This window comes from Hevea brasiliensis, chromosome 5 (genome assembly GCF_030052815.1).
Source record: "Hevea brasiliensis isolate MT/VB/25A 57/8 chromosome 5, ASM3005281v1, whole genome shotgun sequence".
In the NCBI taxonomy this organism is placed as follows: Eukaryota; Viridiplantae; Streptophyta; class Magnoliopsida; order Malpighiales; family Euphorbiaceae; genus Hevea; species Hevea brasiliensis.
Window position 1 is genome coordinate 1,020,994 of NC_079497.1, and position 21,190 is coordinate 1,042,183.

The 21,190-nt window shown below is 31.9% G+C and overlaps 3 protein-coding genes across 6 annotated transcripts; 1 reads left to right on the forward strand and 2 right to left on the reverse strand.

Annotated features, from left to right (window-relative positions):
* Window positions 1-205: 205 nt before the first annotated feature.
* LOC110667727 (uncharacterized) lies at window positions 206-4,727 on the reverse strand. Of its 2 annotated transcripts, none has more exons than XM_021828663.2 (5): window positions 4,291-4,727; window positions 3,537-3,682; window positions 2,540-2,663; window positions 1,428-2,348; window positions 206-774 (listed from the first exon to the last, which is right to left on the reverse strand). In XM_021828663.2, exons 1-5 carry the CDS (start codon window positions 4,432-4,434, stop codon window positions 403-405), a joined length of 1,707 nt encoding a protein of 568 aa, XP_021684355.2. In that variant the 5' UTR covers window positions 4,435-4,727; the 3' UTR covers window positions 206-402. The 2 variants fall into 2 exon arrangements, with proteins under 2 accessions (XP_021684355.2, XP_021684354.2); XM_021828662.2 differs by having other exon boundaries at window positions 3,537-3,642; window positions 4,291-4,724.
* Window positions 4,728-12,281: 7,554 nt separating this feature from the next.
* LOC110667755 (acid phosphatase 1) lies at window positions 12,282-17,722 on the forward strand. 2 transcript variants are annotated; one of them, XM_021828720.2, is made up of 4 exons: window positions 12,282-12,442; window positions 15,800-16,203; window positions 16,436-16,645; window positions 17,404-17,722. In XM_021828720.2, the coding sequence occupies exons 2-4, from the start codon at window positions 15,818-15,820 to the stop codon at window positions 17,579-17,581; spliced, it is 774 nt and encodes a 257-aa protein (XP_021684412.1). In that variant the 5' UTR covers window positions 12,282-12,442; window positions 15,800-15,817; the 3' UTR covers window positions 17,582-17,722. The 2 variants fall into 2 exon arrangements, with proteins under 2 accessions (XP_021684412.1, XP_058002465.1); XM_058146482.1 differs by lacking the exon at window positions 12,282-12,442 and having other exon boundaries at window positions 15,695-16,203.
* An 89-nt stretch (window positions 17,723-17,811) lies between these two features.
* On the reverse strand, window positions 17,812-20,882 carry LOC110667754 (BTB/POZ domain-containing protein At3g08570). Of its 2 annotated transcripts, none has more exons than XM_021828719.2 (4): window positions 20,604-20,882; window positions 19,828-19,894; window positions 18,563-19,714; window positions 17,812-18,441 (listed from the first exon to the last, which is right to left on the reverse strand). In XM_021828719.2, the coding sequence occupies exons 1-4, from the start codon at window positions 20,675-20,677 to the stop codon at window positions 17,917-17,919; spliced, it is 1,818 nt and encodes a 605-aa protein (XP_021684411.2). In that variant the 5' UTR covers window positions 20,678-20,882; the 3' UTR covers window positions 17,812-17,916. The 2 variants fall into 2 exon arrangements, with proteins under 2 accessions (XP_021684411.2, XP_058002464.1); XM_058146481.1 differs by lacking the exon at window positions 20,604-20,882 and adding an exon at window positions 20,397-20,580.
* Window positions 20,883-21,190: the final 308 nt, after the last annotated feature.

Sequence of the window (21,190 nt, forward strand, 5' to 3'; positions counted from 1 at the left end):
TTTTCTGGGCCGGCCTTCTAGATATTGGACTAGTGGTAGTTAAGAATAAAGAGGGACTGTGTTAGTCCATTTTTAAACTCATTCAGTACATTTTATGTAACATAAAGGGCTCCAGCAACCTGGACAATTGGTAAGTGGCAACCGCTGACGCGTCAATTATCGCAATTAACATCCTATAACCTTCCAAATATTCACATTTGGAGCATACAGAAAAAGCCAACAGTGAAACCATTTATCTCGTCCAAGTACACAATGACCGCCCCTTCACTTTCAGTCCATGGTGATAAAAGTTGACAATATTTCTTCTTTTTTTTTTTTTCCAAGTAAGCAAATAATTCAAGAGAATAAAATATAATTTTATAAAAATAAATATCTTAAAGAAAAAGAAACACTCCTCAGATGTTATAATAGGCCGAACGGTTCAGGGAGAGACTCAAATCCATTATCGAAGATTGCTCCTTGATCAGATTTATCATCAATACTGTGCAGCCAGTTGGTGTTCTTCAAATCCTCAAGTAATATTGTATCATATCGGGAGCTTTCGTAGTTGTCAACTTCACTCAACTTTGCGTAATATCTTCCATCAATGGCTTCAATTCCATTTTCTGCCGGCCTGCTCATATTGTTTCCATTCTCCAAAATATCTCCATTGTTAATGGATTCTGGAGCACTCATAGAACGTACAGATTGGGTTCTGGAAGCAGATCGAATGCTCTGGGGGAAAAGAGTGGTACCTGAAAGTGCACGAGTGCTGCCTGTGCCATTTTTTATGTCCTGCATCATTTAGTTGATATCTCATTAGAAGAATCTCATGAGACAACCTATACTTTGAAAGTGGGAAAAAAATGAACATAAAAAAGATGACGGGGTTTGGGAGAAAAAAAAAAGGAAAAATGTTGCATGTAATTGCAACCTGACATAATAAAGAAATTATTCCTTTGCATTAGGATCCATTATCATCTATTAAATATAACCTTTTTCATTGCACTAGAAAACAGCAAGAAATCAATGCAACATCTCAACTTCTCCTTCCACCTGTGCACCTAATACACAATGCTATCACATGTTCAAGCTATCACTCATGAAAATTAAATTAATTCAACCCAAGTCACATCCTAAAAGTTTCCAGCTAAAATACTTGAATGAACTGCCAGGGAACAAAAAAAGATTTAAAAATCATATTGCTAAAATAAATGAAAGAAAATATACAAGCATTTCAGTCTTTTTAGGCATGATTATAACAATGCTGATGATTTTAGAACCATATGATGCACAGCAACTGACAATTCTAGCCTACTCATTAACACTCAAAAACTATGAAGAAAAATGTACTTTAAGGCTTAAAACTGTTTAACACTCCAAATTTAGATTTGTATGATACAAACTAAAGTTAATGAATTATAACATGGAAATGAGAATGTCCATACCATATGCCTGATCGCCATATCCAAAGACTTCTTAGATATTGTCCTCCCAAAGCCAGTACTCTCTGCAGCAGTTGTTGATGACTTGACAGATTTCCGCATTGCTAAATCTGACACATGTAACACTTTTCGAGGTTCAGACATATCAGTAACATGCCCATTTGAATGCACACGACCCTTTCCAGGGGCCTCTGTTAGTCTTCCCCTTGAGACAATTGGAGATGAATGTCTTCTTGGCACATTCATTGAGCCAGTAGTTTCTGGGTTCCCCTTCATAGTGACTGCTACACCTGGCCGGGACCTACCAGCAGAAAGTGGTCTGTCTGGCAAAGTTGTTCTGAGGTTTGGAGGTGTGTCAAGGGGAAAATCAGGAGGAACAACTGGCTGTTGTGGAGGCCGGATTCGGGGGCCTGGGGAACTTGGTCGTGATGATGTTGCAGATGTGCGCCCATTTGAAAGAACACGCCCAACTGAAGTTGAAGGACCTGAGGCAGGTGACACAGAAGGTAATGGATTCCGACGTGTGGGAGTAGATGAACGAGAATTTGATCGTGTAGCGGTTGAATTCAAGTTTGCAGGAATTTGTGCCCTAGAACTTGGAGTAGAGGACCTTGAGTTTTGGGATTGCCGAGTCTTGTCAATTAAAGAGCTGGCAGGGGCTGGACGAACTCTTGATGGAGTTGAGGGACGTGATGTCGTTGGGCGAGCAGATGGCGTGGAAGGTCTTGCTGTAGATGGAGAGCGGGCAATTGGGGAGGATGGTCTTGTGTAAGATGAAACTGAAGCTGAGCTTGTATTTAGGATTGAAGACGATCTATTTGACAAATGGGTACTAGATTGTGAAGATGAGATAGAGGAGCGAGTCAATGAACTGCTTCTAGTAGGTCTAGTGGAATGGTAGCTCTCTGATTGTGAGACAGAAAGCTAAAACACAGACAAAATAAAAATTAATCATTCAGTTGGAAGTTCAAAAGTTGAATACATGTCATGCCAAAGTCCTTTCCAAATAGGAACTTCTACAGAAATTTTCTTATTTATCCAGGGGAGTTAATTGAGATCCAGTATAAAATAGTTCAAAATTGCAATAATAAATAAAGAAAAAGGGTCTTGCATACCCTTGAAGCTTTAGTAGTAGAAACTGATCTAGGCAAGGAACTGCTTCTTGGAGCCACTGAAGTTGGTTGTGACTCGCTGCCCTCAGATGATGGAAAGAGAGGAGTTCCAGGAGGAGTGAGAAGCCTAAGGACATGATAAATGGTAAAGGCAATGACATATGAATGTTAATTTCACATTACTGAGAAACCATATCGGCAATGATATATGAATTCTAGTTTCACATTTTCCTTAGTAACTATTTCAACACAACAGTAACAATGTGCTCTAGATATGTGCATCTAATATGAAATGAATATTTAACTTCTACAACTTCAGGCCAAGAGAACTTTAGGAACTGGTACTCAAGGTAAAGAAGCATCACAAGTAATGGGAATTCTTTAGTTAGAGCTATAGTATTGTATAATCATTCAAAACATCAAAATAATCTGGATAGTGTTCAGGTAGACATGTGAATCTATCATTAAAGAAAGGTCGTCCTTCATATCTTCCTACAAATATGCTATTATTTTAAATATGCATCACAAATTGTCTATTACAACCGTATGCAGCAGCAATAGCAGACAATTATCCATTTTATATTCCTGATAATGCAAATACTAGAGATGATTCCTAAGCAACTCCAACAAACATTCTCAACAAAAGTTTCATTTCTCCTTTTTTCTTTTTTCTTTTTTTTTTTGGTAATTTTCCAAATTATTTTCATTCTATTAAGATCTTTAAATAACGTGGCAAAAGGCATTGTTCAAACTTCCAGCGATCCTGGAACAAATTTTAGTATCCTGTGGTCAATTAATGCATGTAACAGATAACCACAATCTAAAACGTGTAAAATATTGGCAAAGGATTTCAATCTATGCTGGCATACTTCGAATATGAATAAGATCAGATGACAAAACGAATTTATATCTAACACGATGGCAATTCATGGGGAGGAAGAGATTAATATAGATCTGAACTTTAACATGTGATTAATTATGTGAGATTCCAAGATTTTACCAGTCATAATCATGCTTCCCTCCATCTGTGGATGACAATAGATCATCGATCCCACTCTTTGCTAGTTTGGCTGGTCCAACAGGAAGTCTCCCTAGTTTCACTGAGACTGCAATGAAGACCCACATCATAACAGTACCAATTTTTTTCTAAAAAAAAAAAAGAAGAATAAATTAAAAATAGAAGAGCTTGTAAGACATACACTCTGCACAGATTCAGAAATCCCAAGCGATTTTTTACCGACAATTGGAGACTAAAATAAAATCGGAAATCAAAATTAAAATATAGCGAAAATCATAAATGCAACCGCCGTCAGGTGAATTCCATTGATAAAAAGACTCCATTGCTGAACGCAAGAGAAAAAGAAAGGCGACGATGCTCACTGGCGGTACCGCGGAGAAGGAAAAACGACGCCGTTGAGCCACTTTTTTTCCATACCAAACGGCGTCGTTAGCCTTCACGAATAGGTTTCTACTAATAAAATGTTGCTCAAGGAACATCATTTTCATTTTCAAAATCTCCCTCTTTTAGAGCGATAAGTGAAAACTGTCCACTTAAAGCCGACAAATCAAACATAAATGAACTGGAAATAAAATAGATATGCCGAAATCTCGGCTATCGCCTAAAAAGTGACAGTATTATCCCTTCTCTGCCGCCAAAAAAAACTCCGTGGAACGGAAGCAGTAAAGAAAATACGACCTAAGAAAAGCAAAGAAAAACAAAAATTGAAAAAGTGATTAATCGAATGGCGGAATACCATCGGAAGATTCGTCAGAAGAGGCAACAGATAGACTACGACGGTTCTTAGAGAAGAGATCCAAGTTCTCGTCGGTGTCTCTGGAAAAAGCGGTAAAACTATGACCTCGACGGTGGTGCTGAGAAAGCGATCCTGCCGGAACATTCCTGGCTCCGACTAGAGATTCTCTGAAACTATTCCTACTCATGATTGGTCAGTTCAGTAAGCGCAGGGTTGAGTAGCCGCCAAACGCATCTCCAAGCATGGAGAGAATAATAAGATCTGGTAGTGCAGAGGGATTGCAGTAGATGCAAAGCGAGGGAGCACAGCAAGAAGTCACCCAGCACTTATTTTATGTTTTACGTCACCACACGCAGACACAGGGATAGAGAGTAGTTAACTTAAGTTTCAGCTTTAAGATTCGTGCTTAGATGTAGATTTGTTAATGGAGGCCTAGCCCATCATTTGAAATGGTAATTATCTGAATTTACAAATTAATTTTCCTTCATTTTATTATTTTTCATTTGAAATATATTTTATTGAATTTTTATGCGTCCTTTTTAATAAATAGTGATACAATCTAATATTATTATTAAACTTATTATTGATAAAAATATTATTTTTAAATATATTGAGACTCAGAGGAACGGTCTACATTAGATATGAAATGCAGTTATTTGTCGACTTTATCTGTATATATAATTAATTTTTCTTCATTTTATCATTTTTCATTTGAAAGATATTTTATTTAATTTACATGTATTTTTTTTTTTTATAAATAGTGATACAATTTAGTGTATTTAATATTTTTATTATTAAGGATCTATTTGTTTTTAAAAAAATATTTTTTATTTTTTTAATTTATAAAATAGTCAAAAAAATAAATCAATGAAAAATATTTTTTTATAAATAAAATTAAGTCATTTTTTAAAAAATAATTTTTCTTTTTAAAAAAATTATTTTTTATTTTTTAAATTTTAATAATTTTATTGAAATGTAAAAATACTTATACATATATTATATAAATATATTACATTAATTTAATATTGTAATTAAATAATAGAAAAATATTTTTACAAAAAATAATTTTTGAAAAAAATAATAAAAAATATTTTTTATATATAAATTATTTTTTATGAAATAAATCAAGCATAAAATTATTTTTGATAAAAATGTTACTTTTACATAAATTGAGATTGGGAGAGTTAACATTAGATTTATTAACGAAGGCATATCCCATCATTTGGTATAATAATTTTAAGTATAATAAAATAATTTTCCTTCATTTTATCAAATTTCATTTGAAAGACATTTTATTTGATTTATATGCTTTTTTTTTTTTTGTAAATAGTGACACAATCTGGTGTATTTAATATTATTACTAAAATTATTATCAATAAAAATATTATTTTTAGATATATACAGTGATAGAGTCAACATTAGATTGACAATCGATATATACTTACAAAAATTATTCTATATAAATTTAAACTTTATTAATATTCACATTACTCAAATTTATCTCAAATTTTATTAAAATTTATCACTAATTGTTGGTCTCAAATATAATTATTATTATTTAAATAATACTTAAATTCATTTAGTTTTATATATTTTAATTAATAGTTTAAATAAAAATATTTTTAATAATAATTTATATTTTAAAAAATTAATAATTTTATAATATATATTATAAAAATATATATGTATTATATTTAATTAATAATTTATATAAACAAATTCAGATAATAAATATTTAATATGTAAATTTTAATCTCGATTTAAATTTATAATTAATATTATTTTTTAAATTTAAATTCTTAACAGATCTAATTATATATTGCTTAAATTTATTTCATTATAATTCAATTAAATTGAGTGCTCCTAAATACTCCATGATCACTAATCCTAGTCATATATGATTATATAACAGCTTTAAGATCCGTGTTGAAGTATAAATTTGTTAATGAAAGTCAAACCTAACATATGAAATGATACTAATATGTATATATAAATTAATTATTAAAATTATTGTTAATAAAAGTGTTATTTATAAACATATTGATAAAAATATTTAAAATTAAGTATATTATATTATTTAATTATATACGTGAAGATGGCAATTAGGTGGGACAGTTGTCTACTCCAGCATGAGAGCATGTGCAGTGATGTTATTTACATTTTTGGCAATTATCAAGGACTTTTGACCCTAATTAATTATGGCATCGAAAATCTATAATTCTACAGAGAAATGACTTGCATTTGTTCTTTTTGCTAACTTTGATGGAGCTCTTTATCTTCATTTTACCAAAGCTATAGTTATATATCTTTATTCCATGCCCATCATGATTAGCATCTCTTTCTATTACCGCGTCGCAAGTGAGAACCAATTCATACCATAGGTCCCACTCTTATCTCCTCACCTTTGAAAATTTATCATATTAATCGGTTGAATGAAAAATCAAATAATAAATAATTAAAAATTTATCAATACATTAAATTTTTATTTTTTCACAATAGAGATAAATAAAAACACTATCTATTACTTGATTCAATTTAGTAATTAAATTAATAATTTATCTGATATTATTGTGAATCCCTAAAACTAGTTTAAGTATCAAATAAACTTGTGAACACAATAAAATAATGAGGTCGATAGTTTATTGATCAATCACTTTGACGCTCAAATTAAAAATATAAATTAAAAGTAGATAATTGAATAATAAAAGCTTCTATAGAAAACTTAACCGAGTAAATGTACCTTATTAGTGGTTTGGATTACTTGAACATCCTTCTATTCGGTCTAGGTTCTGCTCGATTTGAGTTGTTTGAGCATCTTTATGCTTGGTCTGTCTCAATAATTGAGTGTTGATAATTTAATTGTTATATTTGATTCTTAATTCAAATGCTGATTATTTGACTCGATTTTGAATAGGTAGTATCACCATCAATGTAATCTTTTAATCGAATTAAGTTCAATAACTTTGAGTTTGACAATTAATTGCAAGGCACTTAATAAGGATTTTCTAGTTCACCAACAAATACATAAATTATCCTGTGCTATGTTACTTCACTCCAAAGAGAAAAATAATATATATATATATATTTTTTTTTAAATTTGTTCATCTCTTAATTAATCACTGCTTCCTGACTTCAAAGTCAAATAACATAATTTGTGGGATTGTTTCTTCAAATATAATCAAATTAATTATGGACAGTTTAAACATCATCAATAGCATGTTTTTATTGAATAATAAGTTGATCTTATGTCATATATACGCTTGATTTGGCTTGGTTTAGACAAAAATTAAGCATGTTAGTTCAACTAATATATATGCTATTACTATCACTTTAATTAATTTTATAAGTTGCACACAATTATAATAATTAAATTGCTAACATATGGTAGGTGAGACCAAAACTACAAGCCACAAACAAGCCTTAAATATATTTAAAAAATGCTTGTCATCTCAGCAAATTTAGAGCTTGATTTAAAAAAAAAAATTGAATTAGAGATAAAATTTAAAAAAAAAAGAAATTTGTTATAAAATTATAGAAGGGATAAATTTTACTTGTTTAATTTCCTCATTAGCTCAGACTATATGTACGTTGGATTGTTTTCACACGTATGTTATAAATTTTATCTATAATGATAATAACTCGGCAAAGCAGCTTTTGGTCTATTTGCTGCTATAAATAGCTCCTACTTTGATTTGGTTTTGAATCCAAAATAATCAAAACTAGATAGGTTTAATTCGGAATCAAAATTGATCAAAATCGATCTAAAATCAGAGAAGAATTAATCATTTTATTTAGTTTGATTTTATGCTTAAATTGAATTAGAATTAAAATCAGAATTGAATTAGAATTAAAATGATTGATTTCGACGCAAAATCGGGTCGTGGCTACACCTTGTCATATGAGACCAGAGTTCAATTATGGAAGAACACTAATTTCTGCTGTGCTTAATGAAATAGACATGAAGGTAGAAATTGGGTTATTGATTTGATTAATTACCACTCAGCAAATTGACTTTTCCTCTAAAACAAATAGTATTTAGTCCAGTGATGATTGCCAGAAAACTTGAGCTTGGAGAATGACATCATTTGGAAAGACGTGACACCCAATTTCAGGACCCATCCAATCCAATCCAATCCATGATCCTATAGCCTTACACAACCTCACCTGAATCTGTAGCTGGAAAAAGGTTTGCCAACCAATATCAAATTTGCAACTGAAGCCTGCCTGAAGCTGAAATGATAACAACTCCATGGAGGTTAAATTAATTTGCAGGACCAGTTGAGAAAAGGATGTGCGCAGGATGTATGGGCCAACATGCTAAGCCCGCCAGAATACCCATGTGCTTCTCCCCTAAGTTCCTCAGGAAATTGGCATTTAAGAAAGAATCAAGATAAAGAACAGGACAGTATTTGCCGATATTCTTGACTTGATTTTTTCCATTCCAATTTTAACTCTCTGGTAAGCTTTTCAATTAAGGTAATATGTTTATGTTGAATGGAAAGAGAGAACTTTAATTAAGGTTATTCACGTAAATTTTCTCAATATTCAATATCCAATTGATTTATCAAAGCCATTATTAGGTTACCACCATGAAAATGGCGGTGCTACATTTCCTATGGGCATGTGTACTGCTTAGCCTTAAGAGGCATTGCATATCTGCATGCACACTTCTTCACGTGCCTTGACAAATTTGATTTCAGGACGAGGATGGGAAAGAAAAGCTGAAGGAAGGTGGATTGGATAGGAGGGTAGCTACTGCAAATTCACATACTAAAGAGAGAGACGTCACCAGCTTATCATACTATACTGTACAGATACCCATCTCCTGCGAAAAGGGTAACTCAACACTCATCTGTGCCTCACATTCTCACTAGTGCTTACAATTATTGCTTCCCCTCACTTGCCAACCGATTATTGCAAAAAATTATACGGCTCATTCGCAATTTAATTTTAAAAAAATTATTTTAAAAAAATAAAAATTAAATATATTTATGCGTGAATTTCAATTGATTTTTTTAAATGATTTATTAAAGTTTAAAATTAAAATGAAATTGATTTTGGAATAAATTTAATAATTTAATATTTGATGGTAAAAGAAGTCGGAAAGCAAAAATGGAACCCACTTGAGTTAAAAGGAGTATGACGAACCGCCATGAATGATTCCTTTGAAGCAAAGCAATATCTTTTGATGAATTGAAAAACAGAGTAATTTTAGGGTCGGAGGAGTACTCTTGAAAGCCAGTGGCGAAGGGATTACAAGACAAATGACCATCACATCAGCTCCATCCTTATTATATGTTTCTGCCCTCACAATCACATGCCTTCCTTCCCTGCCACACAAATGGACTCTTAATATTATTAAAAAAAAAAAAAAAACTATTTTAAATGGTTGACATTTTGATTTAATTATTTTTAAATTCTTAATAAACACTATTAAGAAAAGTACCATATGAAAAATATTTATTAAATATTTTAAATTTAACATATTTAAAACAGTAAATAAAATATTATTTCTAAGAACAATTAAAATAATATTTTTCTTAAAAAATGATTTCAATCTAATCCTAAATAGATTATCCATAATTAAATTATTAATTTAATTTCTCATTTATTTATTTATTAAAATATGATTTGGTATAAAATTTACTTCGAAATATGTACTGGTTATTGGGCCAAGTAATCGACATATCATAGCACAGTCAAAAAGCTTCTTTGCTAAAGAGGCCTGAGAAAAGTTGGGTCAGACCTTGAATAGATACCCACGTTGAGACTCTTGTTTCTCTCTTCATCAATGTGAGACCCAATCCACCAAACAAGAGTGGCGGACACAATAATGCAAATTAATAATACAAAGTCATTTATTTTTTAAAAAAATTAAGAAAATTTTTTAAAAATACGTGGCAGTGATTCCATGTAGACATATATCAGAGTATTATTAATAAAAAAAAATTATATAACGATTATAATTCAGACTCACTCAATATTTATTATCTTATATGAAATAATTGATGTATAATTAATGTAAGTTACCCAATAGTGGATTACCTACAAAGTCAAATTGACTATATAAACATATCTTATGTGGTAGTTGACCTGTTACTAGATGAGCTTTGGATCATCCATTTATCCACTTACATATAGTTGACTTTTGATTTTTTAGGTTTATTTAGTTAAATTTAAAATTGAGACCTTATAATATTAAACACGATTCTAATATTATTGGTTTAATTAATTAAAGCTTATTGTCTTTAATCTAAATATTTTATTTACTAATTAATCCAATGCCCAATCATAGCTAGAGATGAGTATTCGGTTCAAATCGAATTGAATCGAATTAAATTAAATTATGAAAATCAAATTACATATTTTAGAAATCAAACCGAACCAAACTGAAATAGATGAAAAATCGAATCGAATTGAATCACTCTATTTTAATTCAGTTCGATTGAAATAGATAGGTTTTATTTTTTATTAATTTTTTAATTTAGACTTAATTTTCAAATTATCTAATCTAATTTTAACATTGGTTTGAACCTAATAACCATTAATCAATGAAATTGAACAAATTATATATATAAAATTACATATAATTCATAAATTCTTCATAAAAATAAATCAATTTAAAAATTAATAAAACTATTTAGTTTGATTTAATTAATTTTTTTTTCTTCAATATCAAACCAAACGAAATAATTAAAATTTTTATAATATAAAATCGAATTAAATTAAATTGAATTAACTTAATTCAATTCGATTTATTTAGTTTAAATCAAATAATACCCAACCCTATTATAGCCAATGCCTCATTCCATTGTTTATTAAATATAAAAAATAAAAAAATTATATATTAGGTATAATGTTTATTTATAATTTTATCTCCATTTACGCACAAATTTAATTAAAAAATTTTAAATTTTAAACATGTTAAAAGCTGATGGATGTGAAATTTTCATAAGAACACCGTCAGCATTGATGGTCGATGGAGAAAAGTGAGAGGATAGTGATGGTGCGGGTAGGTGGCCGCAGATTGTAGGATATGTATTGGTGGGTGTGAGGGGGTGATGGCACCTGGAACCTGAATTGTAATGGCACAAGATTTTTTATAAACTTTATTCCTATAGTCAGCAATTGTGGCCATTTTGGACCAATGGCCATTTTGCCAGGTGCATTATTTGGAAACGAAATCATATAGTCAGTCTCGTAACTTCCCACTATCTCACACATTTGAAGACACTAATTATATTGGATTTGTTGATTAATTGAATGAGCTGACTGCTGAGATCTGGTAGAGTTAATGGTCTACTCATTGTAGTGTGGACATGATCAATTACTAAAGTAAATGAAATAAAAGGCAGGGTCCTGCAACCAAACGCGAGTTAGAGAGGTTAAGGTACGATTCACTGACTCCACTTTGGATGGTTGATGGGCTCTGACTCCTTCCCCACTTTAGGATTTTGCTCCAGAACCAGTCTCCTTGCTTCTTAATTTCTCATCCCATAAAGCCTCTGGCAGAGAAGGGCCCTGCCTAATTTCCTTGTAGTCAGTCATGGCTCTTTCTGCGTGCCATCTGACGCCACCCGCACCGCACCCACCTCATAATTTATATACACGTGTATTATATACACTAAAAATAATATTAAATAAGATATATAATAAAATTTTAAAAATTAAATAAAATTAATATAATAAAATATTTAATTAAATTAATTAATAAATATAAAATTTATAAATATTAAAATAAAAAATTATTTTCTTCGACTTATTATTATTTTTTTAAGTTTATAAATTTAAAAATATATAAATAAGTAGGTAAATTTATTTTTAAAATTTATAAATTAATATTTTATTATTATTGAATTTTTTTTACTTAAATTCAGTCATATGTTTATTTTTTAGTTTATGGTGAAGTTGATTTAAGTAAAAATTCTTTATTGTACTTTCCTATAAATACCCATTGGTGTTAGATCAACTTCATTGCCTGTTAAGAGCAGCACCAGACCGCTTCCATTTCACTTTCCCTTCACGCATCTTCACGAAATGTGGAATCACCAAGATTAAACAAATTCAGCTCCCTTGTGTCACGATGGTAATGAATTGGCCCGATCGATTTGCGTGGGGAGCTTTCGGTAGGCAACACTTGCGAGTCCATTAGGTAACTTTCGCTTTCTAAAGACTATTATAATTGTGCTGTATTCTCAAAACATTGTCGACAGCTAAAGCTTTTAGATGTACAAATGCATTGAATTTGAACCAGTAAAAGATTCGTCGGCATACGGCATTGAATCAGTTCTCTTTCAGCTTGTGCACGCCGCGGAAGCTTCCCTTTGGAAAATTTTCGTTAAGAAAAAATATGGAAGAGTTACTTTGTGCTTAGTATTAAAAGATTTTTATATTTATATTGTTTTTAGGATTGGCTTGTTCTTAAATCTTCCTTCGTTCATTGCTTGGAAATATACCCGCTCCTACCTTCTAACTTCACTTCAAATCAATAACAACGTAAATAATTAAATAATCAATCAGTTTTTATTTATTAAAAATATTAAAATAAAATTTTAAAAAATTTTCCTTCAATTCTTTTTAAAGATTTTTTTTATGCATAAAATTTTTTTTATTTAATCTATTATCCATATATTTCTTTATTTTTTTTATTTGAGATATTCTTATTTTAACCAATTCAATATGTTGATGTTGAATTATTATGTATATTGAAATAAATCCATTTTTTAAATTTAAATTTTCAATTAAAAGTTTCAAAATAGAAAAAAAAATATTTGATATTTTATGATTTAATACATTAAAATTAAATATTTTAATAAAAAAAGCCAATAATTAGGTCACTATTTATTATAATAGAAAATAAAAAAACTTGGAGAAATGGAGTCAATTTATTTATTTTTTCCCCATAAGTTTCTACGAGATAATGATTTTTTATTCCTTAATCCTCATATCTTCTGTCCTTTATTGCTCCCACTGGTAATATATTCCATCAATATATAGCTACCGACAAACATATATCAATCCCAATATTTTCCATCAACAAATTTCCACTCAAATTCAACTGTCGGCTTGTGGATTTAATTTTATAAATTGATGTGGATAATTTCAGAATCTTAATTTAATTTTTTTTAATAATATCTTAAAAATTTTCAAGTCTCGATCAATTTTAATTTTTTTTTACTAAATTCATCCTGTTAATATATTGAATACCCTTAATAATATATAGAAATTGCAAGTCTAGATCAGAGAATAAAATAATTAAACATCAATTATTATATACATTAGGAAAATACTGTATGATCAATATTGTAACGATCAACACATGACAATATGTTTTATTTAGGAGACGTCATTATATAATATGTCATTGCATTGCATCATGATTACACATCAATAAACTTTTGAGAGTCTAAAATGCCTATGAAAAATTTTTCTTGATAACCCTTGTGAAACAATACACTCATAAACTTGATACCACATATAATTCAAAACCTTTAGGTAACGAGTCATTCCCTTTTATATTTTTCTCACTTATCCATTCTTTTTCTAATGTGAGAATTCCGCTCTTTCATATTTTCAGCAATCTCCCCTAGCATTTTTTCTTAATTCAAGTATTAAAGTGTTACTAAGAGTCCAATTACTCCACCAAATCCACTTGACCATGCACCTTTAAGAGCCACGTTAGTATTATCACATGTACTAAAAGTCTCTACTCCATCTACTCTTATCCTAGAGAGTGCTTTCCTGCTTCATTGGACTCATCTCTTGACTCTTCCATTTATGTGTTAGAGCACTACGAGACCGTTTCCACACTTGTCCTTGCCAAACCATCTCTGATATGGCTTGTTAGACATTAAAGGAGCTCAAAGCACTTGAAGATGATCCTTCTTGATAAGCCTTATAAAAGAACACACTTATGAGTTTGACACCACGTCTAACTCAAAACCTTAAGGTAATAGGTCTATGAGTCATTTTCACTTATATATCTTTCACTTATCCCACCTTTTTTCGATATGAGAATTTCACACTTGTATATTCCCAACAATTTCCCCCTAAAGTGTGAATATCTTTTACATTGGATTTATTGAGCTTGCTCCCCTGCGAATGGAATCCTTTATTTTTTCTAACTTGAGTATTATGACGTCACCAAGAGTCCTTACTCCACCAAAACCATTCAAGTATGCACCTTTAAGAGCACCCTCAAACGGAAGCTTTTTTTTTTTTTTTTTAATTTGAGTATTACAATGTCACTAAGAGCCCCAATTACTCTACCAAACCCACTTAAGCATGCATCTCCATGAGCTACGCTTGAGCCATCACTTGTACCTAGAGTTTTTACTCCATTGGTCTGTTTTTCTCCAAAAGAGTGTCTTCTTGCTCCATTGGGTCTATCAGGAGTCTTCTCTTTCCATCCGGGTGTCAGAGCACCATAGGAATCACCGACCACCGTTTTCATATTCGTCCTTGCTAAACCATCAACTCTAATATCACTTGTTAAAGATCTAGGGAACTCAAAGTGCCTAGAGATAATTCTTTTTGATGAGTTTTGTGAAAGAATATACTCATGAGCTTGACACCACATCCAATCTAAAATCTTAAGGTAATGGGTCATTCTCACTTATATTTCTTTCACTTATTTTATCTTTTTTCGGTATGAAAATTTTATACTTACATATTCAAACAATAAAATAAAGATATGAAATAATGACAAAATTAGAAAGTGAAACTAAAATTAATTAACTTAAAAACATAATTTTTAGAATTTTTTTTTTTGGGTAATTTAGGCCTTTAATCTATAGCTAGTAATTGCCTTATAATTTTTTTTTCTTATAAGAGAGGAAATTAGATGTTTAAAACTTGTTCAAATTAAGAGATGTAATTATTATCAACATTAATTAAATTATTTTTTTAATTTATGATGGAAAATAAAGTGAAATCTAGATTGTACTGTTTAAGATTTGTCAAGCAATCAATGGAATTTTTTTATTTTATTTTATTTTTTTATCTTAGACTACTATCACTATAAAGGTAATACATCTATCATTGTTATCGTTGAAATATTCAAAATGAATATTTTTCCTTTTTTTTTTAGACTTATACTTTTAAAAGAGGAAGAAAATTAATGCAAATTAAAGTGAAAAACTTATTTGAACCTAATTTATTGATTTAAAATACAAATATATGGATCCAACCATATGAATCTAATCTTACAGATCAATCATAAATTAGAATTTAGATAAGAATTTTTTCTAAATTAAAAAATAATTAAAAATTAATTTTCCTTATAATAACGTGTGTTTTGGTTGCGTCAAGTCAATTTATAGGATAATCCACGTTCTAAAATTCTACAAGAAAGACAAGTGGACTTAAAGACTCTGTACTACTGATCATGATATATAATCGATTGCAGAATTTAATTTTATGTACACGAATGAATAATTCACAACTCTTAAGTTTTCTTCAGTTTTTCTCCTCCCTTCCAGACAATTTGAACTGATATTCTTTCGTGTAGGATCTACAACTGCGTATTATGTTCAAGGCAATGGGGCACCGCTTACAGGAGCTAATGATCCTTTTCTTCTTAGCAATCTTCTCCAAGGCGGCCGAGGGCCTCAAGCCTTGCAGGGCAATCGTTGCACCGGATGCAGCTAATAATAATTATTGCCTCAGCTGGAGGTTGGCAGTGGAGGCCAATAATGTGCGAGGATGGTGGACTGTCCCTGCTCGATGCTTGCACTATGTTGAAGCTTACATGGTGGGTGGGCAATATGATAGGGACATTGACTTAATTACAGAGCAGATTTTGAGCTATGTGAGTGGGATTGTTCTCTCCGGCGATGGTATGGATGCCTGGATTCTTGACGTTGATGACACTTGCCTCTCCAATATCTTTTATTACAAGGGAAAGAGATATGGGTACGTATACCACATATATGTGCATGGTCAAATGCTTTAATTTTTTTTTTTTTTTAAAAAAAGAGGGAGAGGTGGTGAAGACAAATTAACACTTTTTTGAAAATTAAAATTTTATAAAAATTCAATCCAATTAATTTCTTTTTACTGCTAAATTAAAATTCATCAGGTTGAATGAAGTCTTTGATAAGGGCAATGATAAATGGTGATATTGTGTAAATTTGGAGTGTTGTAGGTGTGATCCATACGATCCGGCTGCTTTCAAGGCATGGGTATTGAAGGAAAGGTGCACAGCTATTCCTGCTGTGTTTAGACTGTTCCAGGTCCTGGTTGAGAGTGGTTTTAAGGTATTCATCGTCACTGGCAGAGACCAAACTCTTGGCCAAGCCACTATCCATAATTTGCATAATCAAGGATTCATTGGCTATGAACGATTATTTTTGAGGTAGGTGGTGAAGCAATCCTCTAGTATTAATAATAATTACCATTTAAACTTTGTACTGTTTATGTTTGTCTAATTACGCCCTATTGTCAAAAGGCTATTAAGGAGCTAATAGAAATGCCACGTCAAATGTCCTTCACCCCTAATTAACCCAATTTAGCCCTAATTAAATCTAATTAATTGAAATAAAAAAGAATAGAATAAAAGGAAGATCAGTCCAAAGGGTAAGGTGGAAGAGATGGGGGGGACAGGAAAAGTTGCAGGGGCGAAGAGCTTGATCAGACCAACATATGCTGTCAAAGATCAATCCTCACCTAGAATGCAACTCAAAATGTTGCCAATTGATGTGGAAAGCAAATTACTTTTTTGTGTAAATTGAGAATTTGGGTATATAATTAAACGTAATTAGGGTTTAAATAGGATTAATTGGGGTTAAACACATCTGAAATTTCATTTCCATTAGTTCATTAACGGATTTATCGGGCATAAAGAGTATCAAATTTAATTGATAATTTTTTTAATTTATGATAAAATTGCAAAAATTTTATAAGTTTAGTTTTCTTTTATATATATATATATATATATATATATATATATATATATATATATATATATTTCCCCTAACATATAACATTGGTAACTTTATTTGGGGATCGCTTGACTTCAAGCATGCTGATGACCATGATTATCCATTTAAGCACTGTTATACGTAGACATTGACTAATGTATACATTTTTTTTTTAATTGCCTTAATCTCTCAGAACGGCATCGTACAAAGGGCAAAGTGCAGTTGCATACAAATCAGATATTAGAAAGCAACTAGTAGGAGAAGGGTATAGGATATGGGGGAATGTGGGCGACCAGTGGAGTGACCTACAAGGAGAATTTTCGGGCAACAGGACCTTTAAGCTCCCCAATCCCATGTACTTCGTCCCCTGATGAATTAACTCAGTGGAATACTTGTTATTTTGATCTCTAAAATGATCAAAATATACTTTTTTTTTTTAATTTTCTCTGCTTTTCCGGTCAGAAAACATGTAATACCATAATAATGGAAGTCAACTTAGCATATTACTTATATGGCAAAGTCCTATCTTTCTGTGATTTTGATGGATTGTTGAAGGTGGATTATTGAAGGATTTTCTTTTCGAATTCAATAAGAAAATGAGTGAAATAAGAAATAAAAAAATATTAATTCAATAATATTAGAGTTTACATTAGTAAATTCCATTTTAGGACGATTGAATTTGATGCACCGTATTTTATAGCTCAACCTAAGACACAGAATGCCTCCGACTCCGACCAGGTTTTCCTTCCGAACCCCGAGATTTTCGACTGGATTTTTGCGGCCTCCCACCGGCCGGACTGCTGAAAATTCCAATCCTTCCAATCCCTTTAGAAAGTGAGGTGAAAAATGTTTTTCCATGTCCTGACTTGACTATCATCCCTTGTTTCATATACATCTGTTCCTTCTCCAGTTCGCTTAGCCTCACTCGCATTCTTGATATTTCAAGTTTGAGTTCTCGATTCTCCCTCCGTAGAGAAGCATAATTATCTCTAGGAGACATGGCTGCACTAGGTACACCACTGCTTATCTTCTGAGATAGAAACTCATCTCCAGAATTTCCAGACACGGCATTCTTTAATCGGAGTTGCTCGAAATAGAGCACTCTCACTGTCATTTGTACTGGCAGTCGATCATTCTGTGCAGCATGATTGCATGCTTCTTGAGACAGCTTTTGGCAGTCTATGAACTTGCAGAGCTTCTTACAGTCATGTTCGGATAAAATTGGATGAGCCTACATAAGAAAATGAAGAACAAAAACAGGGGAATAAACATGAGGTTTTGGCTCAGAAATTTAAAGCAGTAATCTGTAAGATGTTATTAGTAGGATCAAGTCATTTACTTGAAAATTATACCTTCAAATATATGTCAATTGCTCTGTAAAGCCCGTCATCGATCACACGAGCATAATCAGGCAGTATCTCAATCATGGCAATAAATTTCTGCAAACTCAAATATGGATCTGGCGCAATTTCTGCTAGATATGCATCAATAAGCTTTCCTACTTTCAACAGTGAACCATGGCCTGGAGATCCAAGGCTTTCAGATTCATACCCACAAACTACATTTTCTTCTTCAATCCGCTGCAGGAAATTGACCAGTATCCGATAGATGGCATCAACATCAAATAATGAATCCCCACTCTGGACAGATGGTATGAGAAGATCATCTAGTGAAACCATTTCCAAACGAAAAGCAATTCTCCTTTCGAGTTCAAGTCTACATGCAATAGCTGCGTCTAACATGATTGCCATCCTTAACATCCCAAACAGAAAACTCAGCGGAATGGAAGCGCTCTTTTCTGTTGGCATAAGACTCACAATAGTTTCCACGATCGTGCTCTGATCATTTTCCGCCATGCTAGGGCTTGGTTTTGTCTTTGCTGGATTCCAAATTTGATATTTCCCAATTCCCTTTATTGATGTCTGGGCATAATGCATTAAAGAGGCAACAATACTGTCGGGTCGAACACCAACCCTTTCCATGGCACAGATAACTCTTTGATAATATTCAATCTTTAGTACTGAGAGATCTTCAATCCACCACTCAATGCAACCACTCTTAAGTTCTGCAGATTCACCATCGCAATCTAGCCGAGACAATCCAGATACTAACTGCTCCTTGCAAGCATTTATGGCAATGGCCTCAATACATCTATTTGGAATTCCCACCACCTCTGCTATGGAAGGTAGCATCTCACAAGTAGATAGTACTTCCACAGACTTCTCAAGACTCTGAACCACAACATCATTCAAATAAACCTCTGTACGCTCAATGAGGTTTTCTTCCGTGTAATCTTCTGTCATTTCCAAGTATTCTGCAGCACAGCGCAGATGGGCAACATTTGCAGGTGTGATCTCAAAGTTCATGCCATAACAGAATTTCATGGCAAGTTCAAATGTATGAGGTCCACCTGGTAAGTTGTGAAGGTCCAATTTTGAAACATTTGAGTCCTTGACATCTGCAACCATTTTCCGAATCTTCCCACTTCGAGACACGAGGGGAAACTGCAGTGAACAAGAATAGTCAGCTAAATCTTATCAAAGATAAACATTTGCTGACATGCTTTGAAGCAGACATTGATTCCATTACTAAAGTCTGAATTGAAAGAAGAACTAACCTTGTGCAGCAGAAATGAATCCCCATCCACAACAATCGTAATGTCCCCTGCCACATCTGAGAAGATTCTGTATGAAAGAAAAACAACAAGTAGGAGCATTTTCAAAGTAAAAGACAAACATATTCACAGAGAGCTCATGAATATCCATCACAGGACCAAATCTTAAAGCATGAAATTACAGAATTGGAATCGTTCACATCCCTAGATGTTAATAAAGTATGAGATCTGGGTATCCTCCTCCTCTTAAATTTTTTTTACTAATCATTTTTTCATTGCGGTGATCACAACAAACTAAAGCACTAACTGGAAAAAACAAGAACATAACAATGAGGCAACCAGGAAAGGCGAATTGTTAATTTACTAGGCCCGGAAAAACTTTGAAATAATCAATGCAGTAAATACAAGTGAGAAATTGAAAAGGAAAATGAAAGAGAAAATTAATCAAGCATATTTTCAATGGACAAAGAGAACATATATTCCTTTAAATATCATCCATTAGACTTAATTTAACAGGGAAAAAAAAGAGCATCAGTCAACAAGATATAATTCAATTCCATTTAGAAGAATACCTCCAACAGCACACGACAAGTTACAGATGTCCTTATAAGATTCTAGTGCAAACCTTATCCTTAAATTCCATAATCAGCAAACCCCTCAAGAAATAAAGAACAGAGCCACATTACAGAAGAGAACACACAAGAAATGTTGCACCAGTCAATATATAAGCACGTGAACACTGTCTATTCATATATATACAGAAAGAGAGAGATGAGTACCGAGTGGTGAAGGAGTTGGAGAACTTAGGAGTAGGAGAGCGCTTAGTAGAAGAGAAAGGATTCTCAGAAAACATTTCTCTCCTTTCTCTTAAGAACAAAAAGAAGACGATATCTGAAACATTTAACTCAGTTCACGGGAGAGATGATGGAAGGAATGTGAATACTATTACTCAATTTACATAAATAGCCTCGCCATGGATGTTCATTTACCATGAGGACTCTCAGACTCAGACAAGTGTTCTCTTCCTTCTAAACAAAGCTAAGCTCTAAAATCACTCTTCACTGACTGTGTCACTCCTTCCTTTGCTTTTGACGTTACTTTAAAAATCTTATCTTTAACGTGCTAATATATCGCGACAAAGAATTTACTGTGCATAACATGATAAGGATAATTTAAAATTTCCAAATTCAGTCCTTCTGGACGTTACGGGGCACAAATAGCTCCTCCTTTGTATTCTTCATTTTGCATTATTAATACTTGAAATAATTACTATTTAATCATTAATATTTGCAATTATTCACTAATTATTTTTAATTTAAAAGTCATATTAATTGATCGTTTGAAAATTAAATACGTTAAACTACAA

Bases quoted from the DNA above. Each gene is read 5' to 3' on its own strand.
- LOC110667755 (XM_021828720.2), top strand. From the start codon at position 15,818: ATGTTCAAGGCAATGGGGCACCGCTTACAGGAGCTAATGATCCTTTTC. The intron at 16,204-16,435 runs GTACGTATACCA...GGAGTGTTGTAG, and splicing joins TACAAGGGAAAGAGATATGG to GTGTGATCCATACGATCCGG. The intron at 16,646-17,403 runs GTAGGTGGTGAA...TTAATCTCTCAG, and splicing joins TATGAACGATTATTTTTGAG to AACGGCATCGTACAAAGGGC.
- LOC110667727 (XM_021828662.2), bottom strand. From the start codon at position 4,477: ATGAGTAGGAATAGTTTCAGAGAATCTCTAGTCGGAGCCAGGAATGTT. The intron at 2,664-3,536 runs GTAAAATCTTGG...TCATGTCCTTAG, and splicing joins GGGAAGCATGATTATGACTG to GCTTCTCACTCCTCCTGGAA. The intron at 775-1,427 runs GTATGGACATTC...TAAATGATGCAG, and splicing joins ATATGGCGATCAGGCATATG to GACATAAAAAATGGCACAGG.
- LOC110667754 (XM_021828719.2), bottom strand. From the start codon at position 20,677: ATGTTTTCTGAGAATCCTTTCTCTTCTACTAAGCGCTCTCCTACTCCT. The intron at 19,715-19,827 runs GTTAGTTCTTCT...TGTTCACTGCAG, and splicing joins ATTCATTTCTGCTGCACAAG to TTTCCCCTCGTGTCTCGAAG. The intron at 18,442-18,562 runs GTATAATTTTCA...TTTCTTATGTAG, and splicing joins CAATTGACATATATTTGAAG to GCTCATCCAATTTTATCCGA.